The 22,654-nt window shown below is 55.9% G+C and overlaps 2 protein-coding genes across 4 annotated transcripts; both read left to right on the plus strand.

Moving 5' to 3' along the window:
* Nucleotides 1-1,744: 1,744 nt before the first annotated feature.
* Nucleotides 1,745-22,307, plus strand: FTCD (formimidoyltransferase cyclodeaminase). 3 transcript variants are annotated; one of them, XM_042955426.1, is made up of 14 exons: nucleotides 1,745-1,845; nucleotides 2,595-2,778; nucleotides 3,602-3,730; nucleotides 5,841-5,929; nucleotides 6,049-6,228; nucleotides 8,582-8,719; nucleotides 8,975-9,106; nucleotides 14,853-14,914; nucleotides 15,367-15,496; nucleotides 15,590-15,751; nucleotides 19,352-19,395; nucleotides 19,599-19,737; nucleotides 20,947-21,042; nucleotides 22,031-22,307. In XM_042955426.1, exons 1-14 carry the CDS (start codon nucleotides 1,792-1,794, stop codon nucleotides 22,178-22,180), a joined length of 1,689 nt encoding a protein of 562 aa, XP_042811360.1. In that variant the 5' UTR covers nucleotides 1,745-1,791; the 3' UTR covers nucleotides 22,181-22,307. The 3 variants fall into 3 exon arrangements, with proteins under 3 accessions (XP_042811360.1, XP_042811358.1, XP_042811357.1); XM_042955424.1 differs by having other exon boundaries at nucleotides 22,011-22,190; XM_042955423.1 differs by lacking the exon at nucleotides 8,975-9,106 and having other exon boundaries at nucleotides 22,011-22,190.
* On the plus strand, nucleotides 4,076-4,306 carry LOC122229568 (small nuclear ribonucleoprotein G-like). Its single transcript, XM_042954826.1, has one exon. It carries the CDS (start codon nucleotides 4,076-4,078, stop codon nucleotides 4,304-4,306), a length of 231 nt encoding a protein of 76 aa, XP_042810760.1.
* Nucleotides 22,308-22,654: the final 347 nt, after the last annotated feature.

Below are 22,654 nucleotides of genomic sequence, written 5' to 3' on the forward strand. Positions count from 1 at the left end.
TGACGAGCACCACAGACCAGGGGCGTTCGGACAACACACATTTATTTCCCCCTCGTGCTGGAGGCTGGACACCTGAGGTCCAGGTGGTGGCAGGGCTGGTCCCTCCTGAGGCCTTTCCTGGCCGTGTGGGTGCAGCCTTCTCCCTGTGTCCTCACATGCTTGTCCCGTTGCATGTCTGTGTCCTGATTTCCTCTTCAGGACAGCGGTCAGAGGGGATTAGGGTCATCCTACGACAGACATAATTTTAGCTTTATTACCTCTTTCAAGACCCTGTCTCCAAATACAGCTAATTCTGAGGTGCTGGGGAGTCGGGGCTCCTACCTATGATTTTGCGGGTGGGCACAATTCAGTCCACAACTGACGCCATCCTCCCCTTCCAGCCACAGGACGCTGACCCCCCAGCTGAGGGACTCTCTGACTTTGGGGGTCTCTGCAGGGCACACACAGGTCTGGCACCTGGGCTGATGGAGGAGGGACTGGTGGTGGGCACTTCTGGGATGCAGGCTCTCTCTGGGTGAGCCTTGGCGTTAGGAGCCGGGTTTGGAGGAATGTTTCTGTTGGGTCTTTGCTGTCTGCCGGGTGCTGCTGGGGCTCCCCTGTGACCGTGCTGGACCCGGGAGTGGAGCAGCCATCGTCTGCGTCCACCCCGGGGGAGTCGTGGCTGGAGATGGCCTGGCCCGCCCCCAGCCTCCGGGGTCTCTGGGCTCGCCTGGCTGCTCCAGGGCTGACGCCGGAGGGGTGGGGTCCCGAAGCCCACACAGCTGGGGATCCACGAGATCTGGGCGTCTCCTCACCTGGGCCCTGGGGCTACCCTGCACTGCCGCGGCTGTGTGGGTGCCTGTGCCCGGGAAGAAGGCAGATGGGGTATGGTCTGCCTTTGGGGGGTCCCTGCAGGGGGATTGAGAGTGCCCTGAGAGGCGGGGCAGAGGTGAACCTCAGGTCTGAGGTATCTGTACACTGCTGGAGTGGCCACGAGAGGTGGCTTTGCAGACTGGAAGTGCCCACCCCATTCAAGACGGCACCGACTCCAGCCGGGCCCTCTGGGTGCAGGGCCCTGGGCTGCTGGCCCGAGCACATCACTTCTTTGTGGGGAGCCTCTGGCCTCGGGGGACAGCAGCCAGCGGCTGGGAGAGCCGGAACTTCGTCGTGAGCACTTGCTCCCCAAGGGCATCCACACACGTGCACACACTCGATCTCTCCCTGCCCTTCTCCTGCCTGGCCAGGCCGAGCTGCCCTCCACCAAGAGCCTCGTCCACTGGTGGCGCCTCACACACGATCCCTCTCATCTGCTTGCTGCCTGAGGCTCACGAGTTGACATGAAGAAATCGGGGCTCAGTAGGTCACCTGGAGGGCCACATGGAGGGTCACGCAAAAGGTCGCTTAGAGGATCAAATGGAGGGTCACCTGAAGGGTCACACGGAGGGTCGCGTGGGGGGTCACGTGGAGGGCCGCACAGACAGTCCTCAGGAGCGCCGGGACAAGCTGGGATTGGAGCCTGGACTGGCCTGAGTCCACTGCCTGGAGAGGACTTACTCCCCACCCCTGCTGAGGTCCTGCTCTTGGCTGGGTATGGGGATCCCTCCCCTTCCACTGTCTGGCTCACAGGGGTCCTGCTCCCTTCCCAGCCGCTCTGCGTTTGCACAGGGACCGCAGCCTGTGGTTAATAAGCAGCCCGGGCCCCATGGGAGGGCCCCGCCAGGTGGATAAAGGCCCCGCCAGGCACTGCAGAGCACCGTCCCTCCTTCCCTCGGTCTGCCCTGTGAGAGGAGTACCGGGATCGAGGCCCAGACCATGTCCCAGCTGGTGGAATGTGTTCCCAACTTCTCCGAGGGGAACAAGCAGGAGGTGAGGTGCCGGGGGGCTAAGCAAGTGGCCCGGGGCAAGGAGAAAGGGGTGTGCTTGGTTCCCGAAACAGAACCACTTCTTGTCAGCCCCGCGGGGATGGGTCCCACGAGCACTGGGACTGAGAAGTGGCTGACGGGTGAGGAGGAGACTGTGGGATGGGCAGTCAGGCAGGGGTCCTGGACCTGGGTCTGGGTCACAGGGAAGTTGGAAGGTCTCCAAACCTTATCAGGTGGGCTCTGTCATTATCCCCATGTCAGCCACGAGGAAACTGAGGCACAGAGAGTTGGTGCAGGCCACTGAGGGCCATGGAACAATTTAGGCCCTGAGCCCCTGCTCCCAACCGCTGGGCTGTCCTGCTGCCTCAGAAGGTTCTGGGCCGTTCGTGGCCCTCCCCTAGTGCAAATGCTCCCACTAGGGGCTGCGTGGGGAAGCTAGGGCCCTGACCTCTGTGACCTTGGCCTATAGGTCACCTTCTGGGAGCCCCAGCAAGCCCTCCATCCGGATTCTGATTCCTGCCTCGGTTTCTCTTAGAGGGTGCCGCCTGTTGCCCCCTTCTTGGCAACCGTAGCTCGGTGGTAGGCCTCTCTGGGTTGTACTCTTTGAGGAATTCCCAAATGCTCGGCACCAGCTCCTTAGGCCCATGTTTGGGTGGTGGTTGGGGCGGCAGGAAAGGCATGCCCACCTCTGAAGCTCCTGTTCTCTCTTCCAAGTGGGGAAACTGAGGCACAGTGTCGGCCTTTCATCCCCAGGTGATTGACGCCATCTCCCGAGCCGTGGCGCAGACCCCGGGCTGTGTGCTGCTAGATGTGGACGCGGGCCCCTCCACCAACCGTACCGTCTACACCTTTGTAGGGCAACCCAAGGACGTGGTGGAGGGGGCCCTCAATGCTGCGCGGGCTGCCTTCCGGCTCATCGACATGAGCCAGCACAAAGGTGAGGGGCCAGAGCACCAGGCTGTCTGTCCTCACCCACAGGGTTTGGCTCAGGGCGTAGGGGCCGAATGGCCTGTGAGCTTACCCTTGGGGGACCCCCGGGACACAGAATGTGTTGTGCCGGGCAAAGGTCCGTGACACCTCCACCCATGTTTTGGGGGTTCCCTGTGCATGAGTGGCGGTGAGACTGTGGCGTTCTGTTCAGGCCTAGGGGCCTTGGGGGGCAGGGAGGCAAAGACTCGGAAACCGGCCTGTCAACAGCCTGCAAAAGCAAACACATTTACTGTGGCAGGCAGAGTCAAAGGTTGGTGGACACAGGGAGCTGGTCAAAAGGGCAGGGTCTCTGGCCACTCACAGTGGGGGGAGGTGAGGCCCCACTTGAAGGGAATCCACAAGTGATCCCAACTGGTAAAGTTAGAAAGCTTATCTCAAAGCCAGGAGCTCCCTGAGGGGGGCGTGGGGGAACGTGGCGGGTGAGGGGGCTCATCATCTTGGGGGGCTGCTGACCACAGCTTGTCTGACCCACAGTGGGGGTTCTGGTTTTGAAAAGGACGCTCTGCTAGCTGCCCAGGGCCGGGTGGTGGTGGGGAGGGCTGGGCGGCAAGACCAGCCAGGCAGGACTCTGAATGCTCAGCCTGGCAGCCCCGGGCAGTGACCTTTGTGGCTTTTAGGAGAGGGAGGGGTTTACGCAAAGATGCTGCTTCCCCGTGGGGCAGCGTGACCAGCTGGGTGTGTGGATGGAGGGCAGGTTGGGGGCAGAAAGTGCGGGGTCCAGGAGCCACCCACCCCTGGCCTCCCCTTCCTCAGCCCCCGTCTGTCTGCAGGGGAGCACCCTCGGATGGGAGCCCTGGACGTGTGCCCCTTCATCCCGGTGAGGGGCGTCACCATGGACGAGTGCGTGCTCTGTGCCCAGGCCTTTGGCCAGCGACTGGCGGAGGAACTGGGTGTGCCGGGTGAGTGCTCGTGTCTGGGGTTCCCCCTGCTGGTCCCTCACTGCACTTCAGTACCCTCATGGTTCTCTGCTCTTAGCTCCTTCAAAATGCAGTTTAACACAAAAAAATCTGCAAACTGACCTACAGGGAAATGTCCTGCTTCTTCCATAATGAGATAAACACAAATAGAAACCATGACCAAGTGCACCCGGGGTCAGGGAGCCAGTGGCCCTCACGTGCTGCCCGGCAGCGGACACTGCTTAGCTGTTTGTGAAGTCCAGTCCGGGCTTGCTAATAGAATCGTCTCACTTTGGGGAACTCACCCAAGTCTTTGAGTGGCATGTCTGAGCTCACCAAGTAGATGCCATGAGCAAAGCTCCCCCCACCGGGCTGGAAAAATTTATGGACAAGAAATTATTATTGAAATTAAACGGTGGCAGACACTCCCAAGGAAACTGTGGGGGGGCCGATCCCTTCATGAATCTTGTGATAGATGAATGTGTGGAGATGGCAACTAGTGGGCGACAGAATGACATCAGAATGGCGATAATTCCAGAAAGTCATGTCATTGTGTTAGGAGCCTTGGCACGAGCATAAACAGTGGGTGTGCTCAAGGGAAGAAACCAGCGGCTTCCACACACCCCCTCTCTATGGCACCTGTTTTCCTACAATGTAAAAATCAGATCGCGCATTTTCATATTGAACTTTTTTGTTAAATAAACTTTTGTAGTTGAAAATGCTTTCTCAGACATTCTGAACCTAGAAAATCAAACGTTAGCTCTTATTCTAATTTTTTCTAATATGAACTATTTCTCGTCAAGAACGACTTGTTCCAAACCTTTTATGCATTGATATAGAAGAATCTGATTAAATGTGAAGCATGGCTGGGGCGCCTGGGTGGCTCAGTGGGTTGAGCATCCACCATCAGCTCAGGTCATGATCTCACGGTTCGTGGGTTCCAGCCCTGTATCGGGCTCTGTGCTGACAGTGCAGAGCCTGGAGCCTGGTTCGGATTCTGTGTCTCCCTCTCTGTCTGTGCTCCTCACCTCCTTGTGCTCTCTCTGTATCTCTCTCTCAAAAATAAATAAACGTTAAAATTAAAAAATTGTGAAGCATGGCTAGGATGGCTTTTTTCCATCTTTTTTAAAGTTTATTTATGTATTTATTTTGAGAGAGAGAGAGAGAGAGAGAGAGAGAGACAGCAAGCAGGGGAGGGGCAGAGAGAGAGGAAGAGAGAGTCCCAAGCAGGCTCCACGCTGTCAGTGCACAGCCTGACGCAGGGCTGAAACTCACAGTGAGAGCGCGACCTGAGCTGAAGTCAGACGCTCAACTGACGGAGCCACCCAAGAACCCCGGCTTTTTTCCTCCTTTTAATGTAAAGATGAAGAACACGCAAACCTGGGTGGATTTCTTCTGAAACATTAGTTGTCATGCTCAAAACTCTTGTCGCTTTGACGTACTCTGGCTTTTCCAGGCACACCTACATTCCCAGTACAGCGCAGTTGAAGTAAAACACAGGAGGTAACGATACGGTTATTCCGAATACAAGAATAGAAATAGAACTCTAGAGGAAAAACAAAACAAAACAAGAAATTAACCTAGAACAAGTGTAGATGAGTCGGAAACAGTGCGGGCCCAGCACGGGTCTGCGGACCTTGTCCAATGGGCAGGTGGACGCGGCGGCGCAGGGCCCCGAATCCAGCCCCGTGCAGATATGGGCCAGCGCGCTCCATGCTGTCACGGTCGTGGTGTGGATCTTGGGAGTTCGTGGTGACTGTTGTTTTCCTTTCCTTATGATTCTTACTTTGTGCTCATATTTATGGTACAACGAAAATACACTTTAGAAAGAAACGTGAACATCCATCCCGCACATCTCCTTCTCTTATAATGTCTGTGATGGTTTTTCTGGGGGGACACCTGTGCAGTGGGGAGCAGCAGGGGAGGGGTCTTGGCCCGAACCGAGTGTCCGTCAGTGAGCACTCACACCCACGAGGCACAAAGAGAGGGGAACCGAGGGGGGTTGGTCTTCCGGGCTGAGGCTGGCGGGAGCGGCCCACCTCGTTTCTCCTCTGGAAGTGGGGGTTCTGGGCTGCCCCTGGCCGGGAGCCTGACCAGCCAGTCTCCCTCACAGTGTACCTCTACGGGGAGGCGGCGCAGACAGCCGGTCGTCGGGCCCTGCCAGCCATCCGGGCCGGGGAGTATGAGGCCCTCCCTGAGAAGGTGCGTGTCTCCTCTCCGGGGTGGGCAGGGACGAGTCCCCTCCTCCTTCCCCTTCCTCGACCCCGGCGGGGCGCCCCTCCCGTGGGGGACACCGCAGCCTAGGCAGAGTCTTCCCACAGCTCAAGCAGGCCGAGTGGGTGCCTGACTTCGGTCCCAGCTCCTTCGTCCCCAGCTGGGGAGCCACCGTCACAGGGGCACGGAAGTTCCTCATTGCGTTCAACATCAACCTGCTCAGCACCAAGGAGCAGGCCCACCGCATCGCCCTCAACCTCCGGGAGCAAGGGCGCGGGAAGGACAAGGTGAGCAGCCTGCTGTCCCCGCAGAGGCCCAGCACCGTCCCCGGGGAGTCCGGAGGGGCCCCTGGGAGAGAGCCAGGGTAGGGTGGTGCCGTGGCACGGACCTGCTGACGGCCCAGCCTCGGTGTCCCCGACAAGTGGGACGGGGCAGGCGGAGGTTCCAGTGTTTGAAGTTGGGGAACGCTTGCCTTAAAAGACATTTCCATGGAATCGGTCAGGGCTGTAGCTATTGTTAAGATATTGCAGCATTTCTAGTAGGAAAAGAGACGCTTCTGAGCCCCAGGTGCCCCCACAGGCCCCTAGGTGTCCCAGGTGCTCCCAGGTACCCCCACATGCCTTCAAGATCCGTAGGTACGTCCCAGATACTGCAGGTGCCCCAGCTACCCCCAGGTGCGCCAGGTAATTCCAGGTGTCCCCGCACACCTCCAGGTGTCCTGGGCGCCCTGCCCCACGATGTCTGCCACAGCAACTGCTCCTAGTTTGAGCTTTGATCTAGCAGAAAGTGTGAGTTGGACTCACAGACACGGAGACCCTCGGTGAAGGAGGTGGAGGATGACGTCCTGCTTGCTTGTCAGCCCCCGACCTCCAGAGACCTGGGTCCCGCCAGGCAGCCGAGGCCCCAGGAGCCCAGCTTCCCAGCCCGCAGACGCAGTACGGAAGCACAACACACATAGCAAGCCCCAAATCCTTCTTTTTGCTCCTGCCGAATTCAGACGTCAAAGGTCCTCCTTAGGTGGACTGAGCCACCCCAAGAAGTGAGGAGCAGAGAGCCAGTCTCTGGGGTGAGGGAGGGATGGCAGGAAGGCACTAGACGCAGGAGTCAGGGGTTGGGTGGGGGTGACCCCAGGCAGGTCCCCAGCACGTGGTAGGGACCTCAAACACAGTCCTCACCACACGGTCCACACCACACGGTCCACACCACACAGTCCACACCGCACGGTCCTCACGACACGGTCCTCACCCCACAGTCCTCACCACACAATCCACACCGCACAGTTCTCACCACACAGTCCTCATCACACGGTCCTCATCACACAGTTCTCACCACACGGTCCACACAACACAGTTCTCACCACACGGTCCACACCACACGGTCCACACCACACAGTCCACACCACACAGTCCTCACGACACAGTCCACACCGCACAATTCTCACCACACGGTCCTCACCACACGGTCCACACCACACGGTCCTCACCACGGTCCACACCACACGGTCCACACCACACAGTCCACACCACACAGTCCTCACGACACGGTCCACACCACACAATTCTCACCACACGGTCCTCACAACACTGTCCACACCACACAATTCTCACCACACGGTCCTCACGACACGGTCCACACCACACAATTCTCACCACACAGTTCTCACCACACGGTCCACACCGCACGGTCCTCACCACGGTCCACACCACACGGTCCACACAACACAGTTCTCACCACACGGTCCACACCGCACGGTCCACACCACGCAGTCCTCACCACACAATCCACACCACACAGTCCACACCGCACGGTCCACACCACACGGTCCTCACGACACGGTCCACACCACACAATTCTCACCACACGGTCCTCACGACACGGTCCACACCACACAATTCTCACCACACAGTTCTCACCACACGGTCCACACCGCACGGTCCTCACCACGGTCCACACCACACGGTCCACACAACACAGTTCTCACCACACGGTCCACACCGCACGGTCCTCACCACGGTCCACACCACACGGTCCTCACCACAGTCCACACCACACGGTCCACACCACACAGTCCACACCGCACGGTCCACACCACACGGTCCACACCCACAGTCCTCACCACATGGTCCTCACCACACAGTTCTCAGCACACAGTCCGCAACACACGGTCCTCACCACACAGTTCTCACCACACAGTCCTCACCACACGGTCCTCACCACAGTCCACACCACACGGTCCTCACCACAGTCCACACCACACGGTCCTCACCCCACAGTTCTCACCACACAATCCACACCACACAGTTCTCACCACACAGTCCTCATCACACGGTCCTCATCACACAGTTCTCACCATACGGTCCACACCCACAGTCCTCACCACACGGTCCTCACCACACGGTCCTCACCACCCAGTTCTCACCACACGGTCCACACCCACAGTCCTCACCACACGGTCCTCACCACACGGTCCTCACCACACAGTTCTCAGCACACGGTCCACACTACACAGTTTGTAAGCCATGGTATCAGTGGAGGGAGGGAGCCCTCCAACCAGCAGGGAGTGCAGGTACAAGTGGTTTTCAGTGCAGGGTCCAGAGGAGGACAGGCGGGGCCTGTGCTGGGAAAGTCTTTTCTTTGTAGCCAGGACGCCTGAAGAAGGTTCAGGGCATTGGCTGGTACTTGGATGAGAAGAACCTGGCCCAAGTGTCCACAAACCTCCTGGACTTTGAGGTCACAGCGCTGCATACGGTCTATGAGGAGACCTGCAGAGAGGCCCAGGTGAGCGGGACGCGTGTCCCCTGCTGGCCGTGGGGGCCCCTCTAGGCGAGCGGGTCGGGTGTCCGCCGCTGGCTGGGGTGAGGTCTCTCCAGGTGAGCAGAGCGGGCGTCCCCTGCTGGCCACGAGAGCCCCTCCAGCTGAGCGGGGTGGGCGTCCCCGGGCGGCTGGGGTGACGTCCCTCCAGCTGAGCGGGGCAGGTCCCGGGACGTCTCGAGTCTGGCTCCTCTGGGCGTTGACCCTGCTGGACCTCTGCAGGAGCTGAGCCTTCCGGTGGTGGGCTCACAGCTGGTGGGCTTGGTGCCTCTGAAGGCCCTTCTGGATGCCGCTGCCTTCTACTGCAAGAAGGAGAATCTCTTCATCCTGGAGGAGGAGCACCGCATCAGGCTGGTGGGCCGCGCTCCCGAGTGAGGGGCTGGTGGGGGGATGGGAGCGAGCTTGAGGCTCTCAGAGCAGGCCTGGGTGCTGGAAGCACCTGCACCCGGGCCTGGAGCCCTGTCTGCGAGGCAGGGCCCCGCTCCTCCTCTTCGGCTCTTTCGGTGTCTGGGCTTAGATGAGATCATGCTGTTATCATTTTGGGGAAAAGAAACCGCAGAGGTTTTCTTTGTGACCGAGAAGACATTCGGTCTTGTAAAAATTCCTCAGAGAGGATGCACATCACTTCCCCCCCGCCCCTCCCGGTGTCTGTCCTGGGGGCGCCTCGCTCTGGCGAAGGTGGGAGCCCTCACTTCCGCGTCAGCCCTGTGCCCACAGCACTCCGGGATGCACCCGCGAACATCGCCAGGTTATTTAGAAGCTGGTGCCATTGTCCCAAGTGATACCTTTACTTGAATTTCTCCACAATGAGCACGAGTGCTCTGACACACTCTGAAAGTCTTTGTCTTTTCGTAGTTGACTTTATCTCTTTGCGTTTCCTGATTCAGCAAATACGTCTGGACTCTTGCCCCATTTTCAGGCATGTGGGAGTGTTGGATGTGGTTGCTTCCGGTTTTATGGAAGAGTCTATTTTGTAGGTATTCTGGTGATTACCTTTATAACGTAATATACTTCTGTTTTTGACTTATCGGTTTAAAAATGTTATCCAAATTTTCAAATATATAATTTGATTTGTCAGTTTCTGTCACTACACTGACAGCCTGCTATGGAGGTGAGAAAATAAACTTACTTAGCTTCTAGTCACATCTTTTCTTTCTTCTCCGTTTCCTGAATTTTTTGAGTTATAGTAGTTTTTAGTGGGAGGTGGGAGTTCTTCTGGTGGTTAAACTTTTTTCAATTTTTCTTTTCTTTTTTTTAAGTTTATTTATTTATTTTGAGAGAGAGGGAGAGAGAATCTCAAGCAGGCTCCACGCTGTCGGCACAGGGTCCGACTCGAGACTTGAACTCACGAACTGTGAGATCACGACCTGAGCCGAAATGAAGAATCAGATGCTTAACTGAAGGAGCCACCCAGGCGCCCCTCAACTTTTTCTTTTGTAGTAAAGTACTCGTAACGTACAATTGGCATCTTAACCATCTTTAAGTGTACAGTTGGTGATATTAAGTACATCATAATGTTATGCAGCCATCATAACCCAGGATGGGTTTTTTGTGTCTGCAAAAAACACCATTAGGGTTCTGATAAGGACTGCACTGATTCTGTGCATTGCTTTGGGGAGTACGGGCATCTTAACAATAGGAAGTGTTCCCATCCATGAACAGGGGCTTTCCATTTATTTATGCTTTCTTTAATATCTTTTAGCAATGTTTTGTAGTTTTTTTGTACAAGTCCTTTACCTCCTTGGTTAAGTTAATTAATTCCTACTTATTTTATTCTTTTTGATGCTATTGTAAATGGAATCGTTTTTGCAATTTCTTTTCAAGATCACTCATTGTTAGTGTATAGAAATGCAACTGACTTTTCTTTGTTGACTTTGTACCCTGGTTCCTTGTTGAATTTATTTATTTATTTATTTATTTATTTATTTATTTATTTATTTTAATGTTTATTTATTTTTGAGACAGAGAGAGACAAAGTATGAATGGGGGAGGGTCAGAGAGAGGGAGACACAGAATCTGAAACAGGCTCCAGGCTCCGAGCTGTCAGCCCAGAGCCCGACGCGGGGCTCGAACTCACGGACCGTGAGATCATGACCTGAGCCGAAGTCGGCCGCTTAACCGACTGAGCCACCCAGGCGCCCTTGAATTCATTTATTAGTTCTAGGTTGTTAAATTATTAAGTTTAAATAATATGCTTAATCCTTTCTCTCTTTATCAATGTTAGACAGTGTTTGTTGATGTTTGGTGAAGAAAGACAAGAATATTAGTGCACTTGTGCAACTGGTCATCTGTGCTCTAAATTGTTATGTTGCTATTTTTACATTGTCAAATCTATAACATGTACCTTCTGTAACTGGTCCACGTGTATTAAATAGCCACAGATATTTAACCTTCACTCTATTCATAGATGAGGTCATCTCTCTTCTTACTTATCTGTTTGTTGTTTGTTGCCTGGATCTCACAATCAAGGAGATTTCCCCCGTCTCTGACCCCTCACAAGCAGATTTTGTAAACCGAGACTCATGGTGCTTTTCCTTGTGGGATCTGGCATGCTTGACAGTGTCTTTCTGTGAATTTTTTCTTGCAAGACAGTTGGAAAGCCAAAATCCCAAGTCACTTGTTTTCCCTGAGAATATTGCAAACCTATCTTTACAATCTTCTGGAATTACATGTCCCGCGGGGAGGTCTCAGACTGCCTGGTTATCTCCCCGATCTCCAGGGACGTGTTTTTGTCCGTGATGCCTGCAGAACTCCTTCTCTGTCCTCAAAGTTCAATAAGCCGTACACATCTTGGTCAATTATTCTACATCATTTTCTTCTCTGGATTAATGTTCCTTGTGATTTACAGATTCCATTCTTGCTTAGTTTTAGGAATATTTTCCTCTGTTATACTTTTGATCCTGTTATTTTGTTCTTTTACTTTCAGGATGCCAGTCACATTGCAGTGGCATATTTCTGTCTTTTCTTGACTTTATTTCTACTTCTTTCCCTTTGTGTTCACTGTGGTTTTCTCGAACCTAGCCTCTAAGGCACAGTTTATGGCCAGGTCTGTTACAAATTTTGTGTATTTTTATGTCGATATAATTCCCTGCTCACAGGAAAGATGTGGGAACGACACAAGGACCTCCCTTACATACTCCAACTTCACCGCTATTTCGCATCTGCCCTCTTTGCTTTATTATTCTCTCTCTGTATTCACACATAGTCGTGTTGTGTTTTTTTGGACCACCTGAGAGTAGGTTAAAGACTACTATTTTACCTAGAATGTTTTCAGGTTTTATTTCTTAAGAACAAGGACGTTCTCTGACACAACCTCAGTACAATGAGGAAAATCAGGAATTGAACGTTAATACAATTGTAGTATCTAGTCTGCAGACCATCATCGCACGACACCGATGTCCCCATCATTCCTATTATAGTGCTTTCTGCTCCCACCCATGGAGCAATCTGGATGACAGTCATTTCTTGCCTTTAATCCAGAACCGTTCCTTGTGCTCTTGCCCTTCATTGACCTTGACATACTTTGAAAGTACAGGGAGCTGTTTCGTACCACGTCTCATGACTGCCGTGGCTGTATGCTGGTGGCGGGAGCAGTGCAGATGTGATGTGCTGTCCTCAGAGTGCCGGGTCAGGCGCCCATCATCTCCCTGTGGCCTGGGGTCCTGGGGTCAAGGTGCAATGTTTCCGTTTTTCCTTTTGTGGTGAGCGCGCTGTGGGACGTACTTTAAGGATATGTAAGTACCCTGTTCCTCTTAAAATTCCAGCCATAGGTTTTAGCAGCCAGTAATGGTTTTCTAATTTTACCCTTTTTCTGTAAGAAAATGCTTTCACCTCTCCCACATTTATTTATTCCTTATCAATGTGTTCGATGCCCTCCTGTATCTTTTAACACATTATTTTTTATTCTTTATCTGAAAGCTCTAATATCTGCAGTCTTTGAAGGTCTGATTTGCACATTGCCATATCAGCGGACTTTCTCACAGTGACTTGCTTTGTGTGTTTTGTGATTTTTGATTACGAGTGCATGTTCTTTGCAACTTTATCTGTGGTAATTCTTGGACACCTGGGTTAAAGTCCAGATTTGCCTACATAAGTTCTCGGGGACATGATCACACAGGGCCCCCCAGATTCAGTCTTTTGCTTGGAGCTTTGGGACCCCACATGTAGAGAGTTCTTTGTGAACCATCGCCCACATCCCCACCAGGGAGGCCTGTGGTTAGAATTCCCATGAAGGTATCTTCCTGCATCCCCAGAGGGAAGGCAGAGTGTGAAAAGTATCCCGATGACATCCTCAGTGGACTTCTCCCCAACCCCGCTCATCCCTGGAGATGTCCCCTTTCAGGGGCCTCCAGTCTGACCCCCACTCCTCAGGACTTGACGCCTGCCTTGCTCATGAGCGGCTTCCAGAGGCTCTCAGATGTCCCTGGGGCACCCAGCTTCAGGGCCAGCAGGCCTGCCTGGTTCCCTTTCTGGTCATCTCTGGCCTTGAATGAGCTCCTTTACTTTCTGCCCACTTAGCCAGGTATGTGAATTCCTTTTTAAAGTTCTGTTTGTCTTTCTGAGGTCTTGTGTGCCAGGAGAGCTTTGCCTTATTGCTTGTTGAGGACTGTCTGGCGGGCTCCCAAGAGGCACTCCTTTTTTTAGTGTTTATTTATTTTAAGGGGGGGTGGCTATTGCTAATGGGGGATGGGCAGAGAGAGAGGGAGACGGAGGCTCCAAAGCAGCCTCCACTCTGACAGTACAGAGCCCGATGCGGGGCTCGAACTCACAAGCTGAGAGATCATGACGTGAGCCAAAGTTGGACGCTCAGCCAACTGACCCCTCCAGATGCCCCTCGAGTCCCTCTTACCCATTTCCATGTCCTCGGGGAGACCTCCCCCCCGCCCCTTGCTAGCTTGTTTCTCTCAAGCATTTCTCACTTTCTAGTTTTGTGGAAAGTTTTGGCAAAGGATACAGGAGTGCTGATGCATAGGGGCACTTGTACCCCAATGTTTATAGCAGCACTTTCAACAATAGCCAAATTATGGAAAGAGCCTAAATGTCCATCAACTGACAAATGGATAAAGAAGTCGTGGTTTGTATACACAATGGAATACTACGTGGCAATGAGAAAGAAAGAAATATGGCCTTTTGTAGCAACGTGGATGGAACTGGAGAGTGTGATGCTAAGTGAAATAAGTCATACAGAGAAAGACAGATACCATGTGTTTTCACTCTTATGTGGATCCTGAGAAACTTAACAGAAGTCCATGGGGAGGGGAAGGAAAAAAAAAAGGTTAGAGAGGGAGGGAGCCAAAGCATAAGAGACCCTTAAAAACTGAGAACAAACTGAGGGTTGATGGGGGGTGGGAGGGAGGGGAGGGTGGGTGATGGGTACTGAGGAGGGCATCTGTTGAGATGAGCACTGGGTGTTGTATGGAAACCAATTTGACAATAAATTTCATATTTAAAAAAAAGATAAAAAAAAAAGAAAGTTTTGTAGAAAGTGTCAGCCTCATTGGCTCAAGAACGCACCGGGATGTGCCACTGGCATATACACCATAAGGTCTTTTGAATATTTTTTGGTGAAAAGAATTCTGATCTTAAATGGAGATTATTCCAATTTTATTTTGAATTCAGGTAAAATCTATTTTTCCTCACAAAACAAGTCTTATGTGTAGGTGAGTCAGGAAGCTCCTGGGCTTTAAAAGTTGTGAGGACACCGTGTGTGACACCCAAAAAATTAAAATCTTTCCGAAAGGGACAGTTTTGTTGGCCCCTTTCAGTGATGGGCTCACGTGTGGCGTTTTCTGTGGGACGCATGTGGCTTAGAATGAGGGGCTTCCTCTCTCTGAGCCTCAGTTTCCCTGTGGGATAAGAAGTGTGGGTGGGTGTGTCAGGAGGTCTGTGGGCCCTGCTCTGGGCTGGGGGCTCTCCCAGGAGCCCGTGGTAAGCAAGCTCCTGGCAAGCGGGCAGGCAGCCAGCTCTGCCTGCCCCCCACCCCCCAGAGGCAGATGGGAGCAAGGATGCCATCGCGGACTCAGGTGGGACCCCATTATTCAGTAGCCTGCCGCATGTGTGGGGGGCTGAGGTGGGTCCTCATCACCAGCCCTTTTTCCAGGTGGTGAACCGGCTGGGCCTGGACTCGCTATCCCCTTTCAACCCTAAGGAGAGGATCATCGAGTGAGCACAGCCCTCACCCCCGCAGACACCTGCCTCAGTCCTTCCAGAGCCTTCCACTTGGCCACTCATCATCGGCAAATGCCAGGGTGCCCGTGCCAGCCATGAGGCCGGAGCCTGGTTGAGGGGACACAGTGAGGTCCCAACAGGGTCCCACTGTGTCCTCACGAGGGCTTCTGCGTGGGCATGGCCACTCTGCAAACTGGGACTGTGTCCCCTCCCCTGTGTTGGTGAGGGGGTGTGTGGGAGGGGCCTGGGGTCAGGGATCAGGGTCTGAGCCAGCCCTGCCCTCACAGCCTGGAAGCAGTGACCCTGGATCCTGTCTTCCATTCCCCTATCCCCGAAAGCCCCATCCCCCATCCCTGGCCCTGCGTGACGGAGGACACATCCCCTGTCCCTGCCCCTAGCTCTTCCCTCCCCTCTCTGAGCTTTGCTGAGCCGACACTTCCCCACAGGTACCTGGTCCCCAACAGTGGGCCTGAGCAGAGCCTGGTGAGCAAGTCTCTGTGTGCCTTCGTCCGTGAGGTGGGCGCCCGCTCCGCGGCCCCGGGGGGTGGCTCGGTGGCAGCGGCCAGTGCAGCCATGGTGAGTGCGAGGCAAGGGGAGAGGGACGAGGACAGGGCCCGGGGCGCCTGGCCTGGGGTCCCGAGTCTCACGCGTGGCTCATGCCTCGCCTAGGGTGCCGCGCTGGCCTCCATGGCCGGCCTGATGACCTATGGGCGGCGCCAGTTTGAACACCTGGATGCCACCATGCGGCGCCTGATCCCGCCCTTCCACGCGGCCTCTGCTGAGCTGACCGCGCTGGTGGACGCGGACGCCCGGGCCTTCCAGGCCTACCTGGTGAGTGCTCAGAGAGGGGGTCAGCTCATGATGGGGGGCGCGGTGGGGAGAGAAAACTCCTGCGGGGTCACAGAGAACTTGCAGGAGGGGGAGGGGCTGTTGCAGGCTCCGGTGTCTGGGCACCAGGGGAGGTTGGAGCCCCCACCTTGAGCGTGAAAGGCTGCTTCAGGGGCTCTGTGGGTTTGGCGCAGGCGTGACCCCACACTCACATCCACGGCGGCGGCGGGGTGGGGTGGGAAGTTCAGTCCAGGCTCAGCACCTGCCCCCCAGCTGCCCCTGAGTTCTACAGTCGGGATGGCACCCAGACCCACAGACGCTGCAGGAAGGCGTCAAACAGGGCGGGTGGGCAGTGGAAATCCTAGAAGAGCCGGTGACCGATGGTCCAAGAGAGACTGGAGAAGATGTTTCAGCCACAAGGTAGAAAGAGAACCACAGGGAGAGCTGGCGGGTCAGATCAGAACCCGCTCGCTCACGGGCAAGAGGCAGCTGGTGTGCCGGGTGGTGGGCGACAGAGAAGGGGCTCAGAACCCAGGGCAGAGGACGGAGGAGTCCAGGACCAAAGCCTGGCTGTGTGTCTGTGTCTGAGAGCAGTTCCTGGTGGAAGGTCCCGGGAGAGGCATGAGCTCGCAGCTGCCAGCCGCCCCAGAGCCACCTCGTGGGCAGAGCTGGGGTGAAGGGCAGTCTGGGGAGCAGGCGGGCCCGCACTCTGATGACCGCTGGTGACCTCCAGGGCACGCCGTGCACCCCCAGAGTGAAGGCTGTATGCAGACAGGGAAGAATCAGAGTCTCATCTAAGTCACCATCTGGAACTCAAGTTCATGTCCTCTGGGAGGGAGGTGTAGAGACAGATCTCCTTTTCCCATTTGTGTTTTTATGTTTAAATTTCATTTGTTTGCTTTTGAAAGTAGGTAAAAGCTTCAGGGGGTTCAGAATTCACAAGGGCTGGAGAGTAGCAGATGAGAAGACCCGATGCCCTGCCTCCCCTTGCCCACACGCCCTAAACAGGTGCAAGTTCTAGGGCATGTGTCCTGGGATGGTTATCTATATTCTCATAGATGCAGCTTTTCTTTTTCTCTCCTTTCTTACACAAATGGCATCATACGTGTTCTTAGTTTGCCTCTTGCATTTCTAACTTGGTGTTCTGTCAGATCTTTCTATACTGGCACATAGAGACCACAACCCTCGCTGCCAGCACAGATCTTCCCCAACCTCCCAGGGGGTTACATCCAATAAGCCCATCATAGATTGGAAACAGTGTAAGGCGAAAATGCATTTGTTGCATGTAACTTACGCACATCACACTTAGCTGGTCTGCCTTACACGTGCTCAGAACACTTCCGTTAGCCTGGGGACGGGCACAGCCGCCTGGCCCACAGCCTGTTTTACAAGGAGGGTGGACGTCTCGAGTAGTTGACCGAATACCGTACTGAAGTGACAGGCAGACCGTGTGGGCCCAGAACGGTCGTCGGTGTGCGGGGACCACGTGGCCGCCCAGCCCCGGGGTGACACGGCGTGTGGAAACTCCAGGCACCGTGTTTACTGAACGCACATCCTTTGGCGCCGCTGACAGTCGAAAATCCTAAGCCGAACCCTTGTAAGTTCAGGACCGTCTGTATCCTGCAGATGTCTGGGTCACAGCGCGGTTGGCCAGCCCCACTGGGGGATTTAGGCCCTTTAGTCGGCACCCGGGCGGTTGCTGTGGACACCTCTGGCGTCCGTCACTGGGGGTGGTGGGCAGCCTGTGGGAATGATTCGCAGAAAGACTTGCTGCCCAAGGTGGGTGCGCTTCTTTGAAGGACGCTGCCAGGTGGCCCTTGCGGGGCTGCACGGATGGGGCTCTGCCTGAGGGGTCTGAGGGCTCCTCCCCGGGACCCCCGCCGTCGGACTTGTAGTCACCCCGTGGTTTATCTCCTGGAGCGGCCCTGGCGTGTGCTGCTCAATGTGTGTGGCAAGGAGCGTTTCTTGTATTTCTCACGGCTGTGTTGTGTCCCTTCTGGAGAGGAAAGGCACTTTCCCGCTGGCTAGGACTTTCTTGCACACTTGGGACTCGCTCTGTGGTTTGCCACTGGCCGTTTGCTTCCGGCGGTGCTCGTGCTGGTTCCTGACCGGGAGCTTTGTAGGCTGCATGGGTTTTCGTCCCTGAGTTTGGAGTCTGCCGTTTGTTCTTTCCTGTCACGGTTCACAGGGCCTCCTGGCCATGCTTGCTGGGCTTCTTCCTGGTTCTTCCCAGACTCCTGTGCTCTGAGAGGCGGTTAGGGAGAAGCATCAGTTTAAATATAGATACAAACATTTAGGGCTAACCACCAGCGATTAGAAATAAGGTGAATGAATAGAAAACAACGGGAGGGAGGTAGAAAAATGAAAATCTAATCAGAAGGCAGGGAAGAAAAGAAGGATAATCAGCAAGAGTGTGTGATTTAGAGAGTGCACCGTCGGAAGTCACACACGCGAGAGTGAGAGCAGTGTGCCACGCTCCCTGGAAGCAGGTGGAGTTCTGGAAAAAAAAAGGGACATTCTTGTCTTGTGCCAAATGCACAAGTAATTTTCAGGTGGGGTTAAACAAAGTTCACAGTAAGCCTAACTCCAAGTGGGTGGCGTCCTCGCCTGGACACAGATGGGACCGCGTGAAGGACAGGCTTCACTGACATCAGCCCCGATTGGCCCAGTGGAGACTCAGAGCACCCAGCCTGCGGCCTCACGGTGACAGCCGGGGTCAGTGCCCCACGTGTGTGAGGACTGCTGTGGAGACTGGGGGGAGGCAGCCCCGGGAGACTCAGGAGACGCTGGGGCAGTGACTCGGTGGGTTCTGGGCGGGGCCAGGGCTCACTTGCCATCAGGCCTGCTGACACAAGCGTCGACTTTTGGGTGGAGATTTATCCAAATCTTCAACAGGCACATTCCCCACCCGGCAAAGCCCTCAGGCCCTGGGCCCTTGCAGTGGGCAGGGTGGGATTTCGGTGTGTGAGGGAGAGGCCTGGGCAGACGGGGGTGCACAGAGGGGGAGCTGACGTAGTCACCGGCGTTGGGTGAGCATGGCCAGTCCCGGAGGAGGGCCCGAGCCAGTACCGGTGGGGGACACACCCGTGAGGTCTAGACTCGAGTGGTACAGTTGCCTGTGTTTTTTTTAAAGTTTATTTTTAATTTTTTAATGTTTATTTATTTTTGAGAGACAGAGACAGAGCGCCAGCAGGGGAGGGGCAGAGAGAGGGAGACACAGAATCCGAAGCAGGCTCCAGGCTCTGACCTGTCAGCACAGAGCCCGATGCGGGACTTGAACCCAAGAACCACGAGATCATGACCTGAGCTGAAGTTGGACACTTAACCTACTGAACCCCCCAGGTGCTCCCAGTTGCCTGTGTTAACGCACAAGCAGTGACTGGAGTCCATGCTGTGTGAGGGGACACCTGGTCCCTGAGGGCGTCCCCAATCCCTGAGTGCCTGGAACCTGGCAGAAGTGCTCCCAGTGCATCCATGCCTGCAGAAATGCCAGCCCTGGGGGTGCTGGTGTGGACACTGCCCTTTGACCTGCCCAGACTCTCCGTGTGGCCCCAGGCTACGGCCACTGCTCACCCCACTCGCTTGTGTGTTCTGTTCTGGCAGGAGGCAACGAAGCTGCCCAAGGACACACCTGAGGACAGGGACAGGTGAGTCGTGGGGCAGTGCCGCCCCGGGCCATGAACACCCAGGTGCCTTGATCTCGGAGACATTTAATCCACCCGCTGGGGCTGTGATGTGATTGGGGAATGACTTCCCTGTTGGCCCCACCCTGGTTCTGTGTGCTGGCGGGGTGCTGTGGGCGGGGTCCGGGCGGCCCCTGGGCTCTCACCATGGACCCCCTTGGTTTTAGGCGTGCGGCTGCCCTGCAGGAGGGGCTGAGGCAGGCGGTGGCCGTGCCCCTGGCGCTAGCAGAGAAGGTGGCCTCGCTGTGGCCCGCGCTGCAGGAGCTGGCACAGTGTGGAAACCTGGCCTGCCGGTCCGACCTGCAGGTGCTTGGGACTCAGCCTCCCATTGTAGGGGAGCAGCGGGGAGGGTCGTTGGGTACTTACTGAGCCAGGCCCCAGGCAGGAGCACTTCCCATGGGGTCCTGGCTGGTCTTAGCCCGCAGAGCACGTTGGTTCGTCCTGTTTTAAAAGTGGGAAGTAAGGATTTTATTTAAGCCTGCATGGCAGAGGGGCTGAAAGTCTAATGTATCTCCAGAGTCCACCCCTGACCATAGCCCACAGACCGTCCTGGGGACCCCATCTCCTACCCTGCCTCATCCTCTCCCCTTCCCTCCTTCTCACGGCTGCTATTCTGGAAAATGCCTATGCCCCCTCGCAGATGTGCACAGGTCACCCTGTGCCCTGCCGGTGCGTGGAAGTCTCAGGGTGTGGGAGCATCAGAATGGGCTCTGTGATTTCCACAGTCTGTCCTGAGCTCCAGTGTGTGGGGTCTCTACAAGAGAGACACCTGTTTTCAGTGGTCCTGGGGCCTTGGAGAAGCCTCTCTTCCTCCCCTCGGGGGCAGCCATAGGCCATCTGGGCACAAGTGGCTCGGCGGTTTTGGGTTCTGGATTCATCCCCAGGCCGTGCTCTGACCTGCTCTCCCCTGGTGGCTGGCAGATGGGAAGCAGGGATGGGACTCAGGAGCGCCGGCCATAGGCAGAGCCTGAAGCTGGCAGGCCAGCAGGCCACGCCTTGCTCAGACCCGAGGGGGCCTCATTTTCTTTCTTTTTAGAAAAAATTTTTAAATCTTTATTTATTTTGAGAGAGAGACAGAGTGTGAGCAGGGGAGGAGCTGAGGGGAGGGAGATGCAGAATCAGAAGCGGGCTCCAGGCCCCAAGCTGTCAGCACAGAGCCCGATGCGGGGCTCGAACTCACGAACCGTGAGATCGTGACCTGAGCCGAAGTCGGATGCTTAACCAACTGAGCCACCCAGGCGCCGAGGGGACCTCATTTTCTCCGCTCCGGCTGTGGTTGTCATCTGTTTCTGGAGGGGCCAGGCCAGAGCCCCCCCTGGTGTGTGTGGAGCCCCATAGCCTCCTCAGACAGGCCAACCCTGTGTCTCACGGGGACCCCCGGGGCACTCAGTTTGCCATCTTTACTGATGGGACGTGAGAGCCCCCAGTCGTGGCCCCGTGTAGCAGAGTGGGTAGAGCGGGCCTGCCATCTGCGGGGTCACGGACCGCCGGCCCCATGCCTGGCGCCTGTTGCAGGTGGCGGCCAAAGCCCTAGAGACAGGCGTGTTTGGGGCATATTTCAACGTGCTCATCAACCTGAAGGATGTCACCGACAGCGCGTTTAAGGAGCAGGTGAGCGGGAGGGCGTGGGGGCTGGGCCCCGTGGCGGGACCTGGAGGTTGCCCTCAGGGCTGTGGTTCCAAGATGCGGGCCTGGGGGAAGTGTCCACCTGTGGAGATGTTCCTCTGGCCTCCCGTGGTGGCCGTTGTCCTCTCTGGGGTTTCTGTGGTGGCAGGTGGCCAGGCCGCATCAGCTGGGGGAGGCTGGGGGACTGCTCGGTGGGAGCCCCCATGCCCTCTATGGGGCCATCCTGAGCCGCCTTCCACACTCACCTGCCTGGTGGGGCCGCCCAGGCTGGGGTCCCCACGGTCGGCACCATAGCACTGGCGCACGCAATCTCAAAGAACGGTCACCAACCTATGATGCGATCTTAGCTTCAGCCTCTGTGAAAATTTCGTTGTGATCGCTGTTGAGGTCAATTTGAGGAATATACTGTTCACCATTTTAAAGTGTGCAACTCAGCGCATTCTGCACATGTGTGACCACCACCTCTATCAAGTTCCAGAACATTCTCATCACTCCAAAGGGAGGCCCCCCCCCATTGTAAGACCCCTTTTCCTCAGCCCATAGCCCCTGACACCACTCGTCTGTCTCTGTGATTTTGCAATAATCTTTAAAAAGTGACCTTCCAGCTTGGGACGAAGGCCTTTTCAGGGGCTGAGCTTGGCCTCTGAGGGAAGTCGCTGTCCACCACGTGCCCACGTGGCTGTGGACTGAAGGATGGGCGCGGGGACACAGCCTTACCCTCTGCAGTGGTGGCTAAAGTGGGAAAAACAGGAGGGTGGGGTCCTGGGCCTGGCAGTCTTTACATCTCAAGAGAGACATGAGAGGAATTGGGGGTCCCCAGGTGGGGGGCTCGGGACCACCCCAGAGAGGATGGGCCAGGGAGCATGGCCAGAGGGCGCAGAGAGGTGGCAGGGACTGTGGGCTGGCGGGGACGGGCTGCGGGTGCAGGGTGACACCTGGCCTTTGTCTGGCAGACCCGCCAGCACATCTCCAGCCTCCTGCAGGAAGCCAAGACCCAGGCAGCGCTGGTGCTGGACCGCTTGGAGGCCCGGCAGGAGTGAGGACGCCGGAGACCTCGTGGGCTCTGCACCCCTCGGTGCCCCTCCCCCTTCCCAGAAGGGTCCAGCCTCGCCCGACAGCATAGGACAGCCTCCAGTCACCACCCCTGTGGGGCCCGGGGTGGGCTGGGCAGGGCCAGGGCTCTGTTTGGGGTGGCAGAACCACCTCCCGCCATCTCTTGTGGCTTCTAGTAAAGTCACGGCATAACAATAGTGTAGTGTGTTTGGGGCTGGAGTGTGTTTGGGGCTGGAAGTGTGTTTGGGAGAAGAAGGGAAAGGTCGAGCTACGTGGGCCGGGATGGGGGGCTCATGACAAGTGCACATGGGGGCAGGTGGTCAGAGGAAGTGTGGGCACAGCATGAGGTGACACACTGGTTCCAGGATTCCATGGATGGGTGTGAGATGCCACTGGGGCCTGAGCCACAGGTCGCTGGGAGCACCCGGGGCTCGCTGAAGGGTGCCTGGGCTAGGTAGCCCTGGGGTCATGCACGGGACAGAAGCGCCCCAGATAGTAGGGCCCCTCCATCACATCTCAGGGAGGGGGTGTGGCCGGCGTCCGG

Source organism: Panthera leo, chromosome C2 (assembly GCF_018350215.1).
Source record: "Panthera leo isolate Ple1 chromosome C2, P.leo_Ple1_pat1.1, whole genome shotgun sequence".
Taxonomy (NCBI): Eukaryota; Metazoa; Chordata; class Mammalia; order Carnivora; family Felidae; genus Panthera; species Panthera leo.

Excerpts from the sequence above, each read along its gene's own strand:
- LOC122229568 (XM_042954826.1), top strand. The coding sequence starts at position 4,076 with ATGAGCAAAGCTCCCCCCACCGGGCTGGAAAAATTTATGGACAAGAAA.
- FTCD (XM_042955426.1), top strand. The coding sequence starts at position 1,792 with ATGTCCCAGCTGGTGGAATGTGTTCCCAACTTCTCCGAGGGGAACAAG. Across the intron at positions 1,846-2,594 it reads CCGAGGGGAACAAGCAGGAG|GTGATTGACGCCATCTCCCG; the intron begins GTGAGGTGCCGG and ends TTTCATCCCCAG. Across the intron at positions 15,752-19,351 it reads GGGCCTTCCAGGCCTACCTG|GAGGCAACGAAGCTGCCCAA; the intron begins GTGAGTGCTCAG and ends CTGTTCTGGCAG.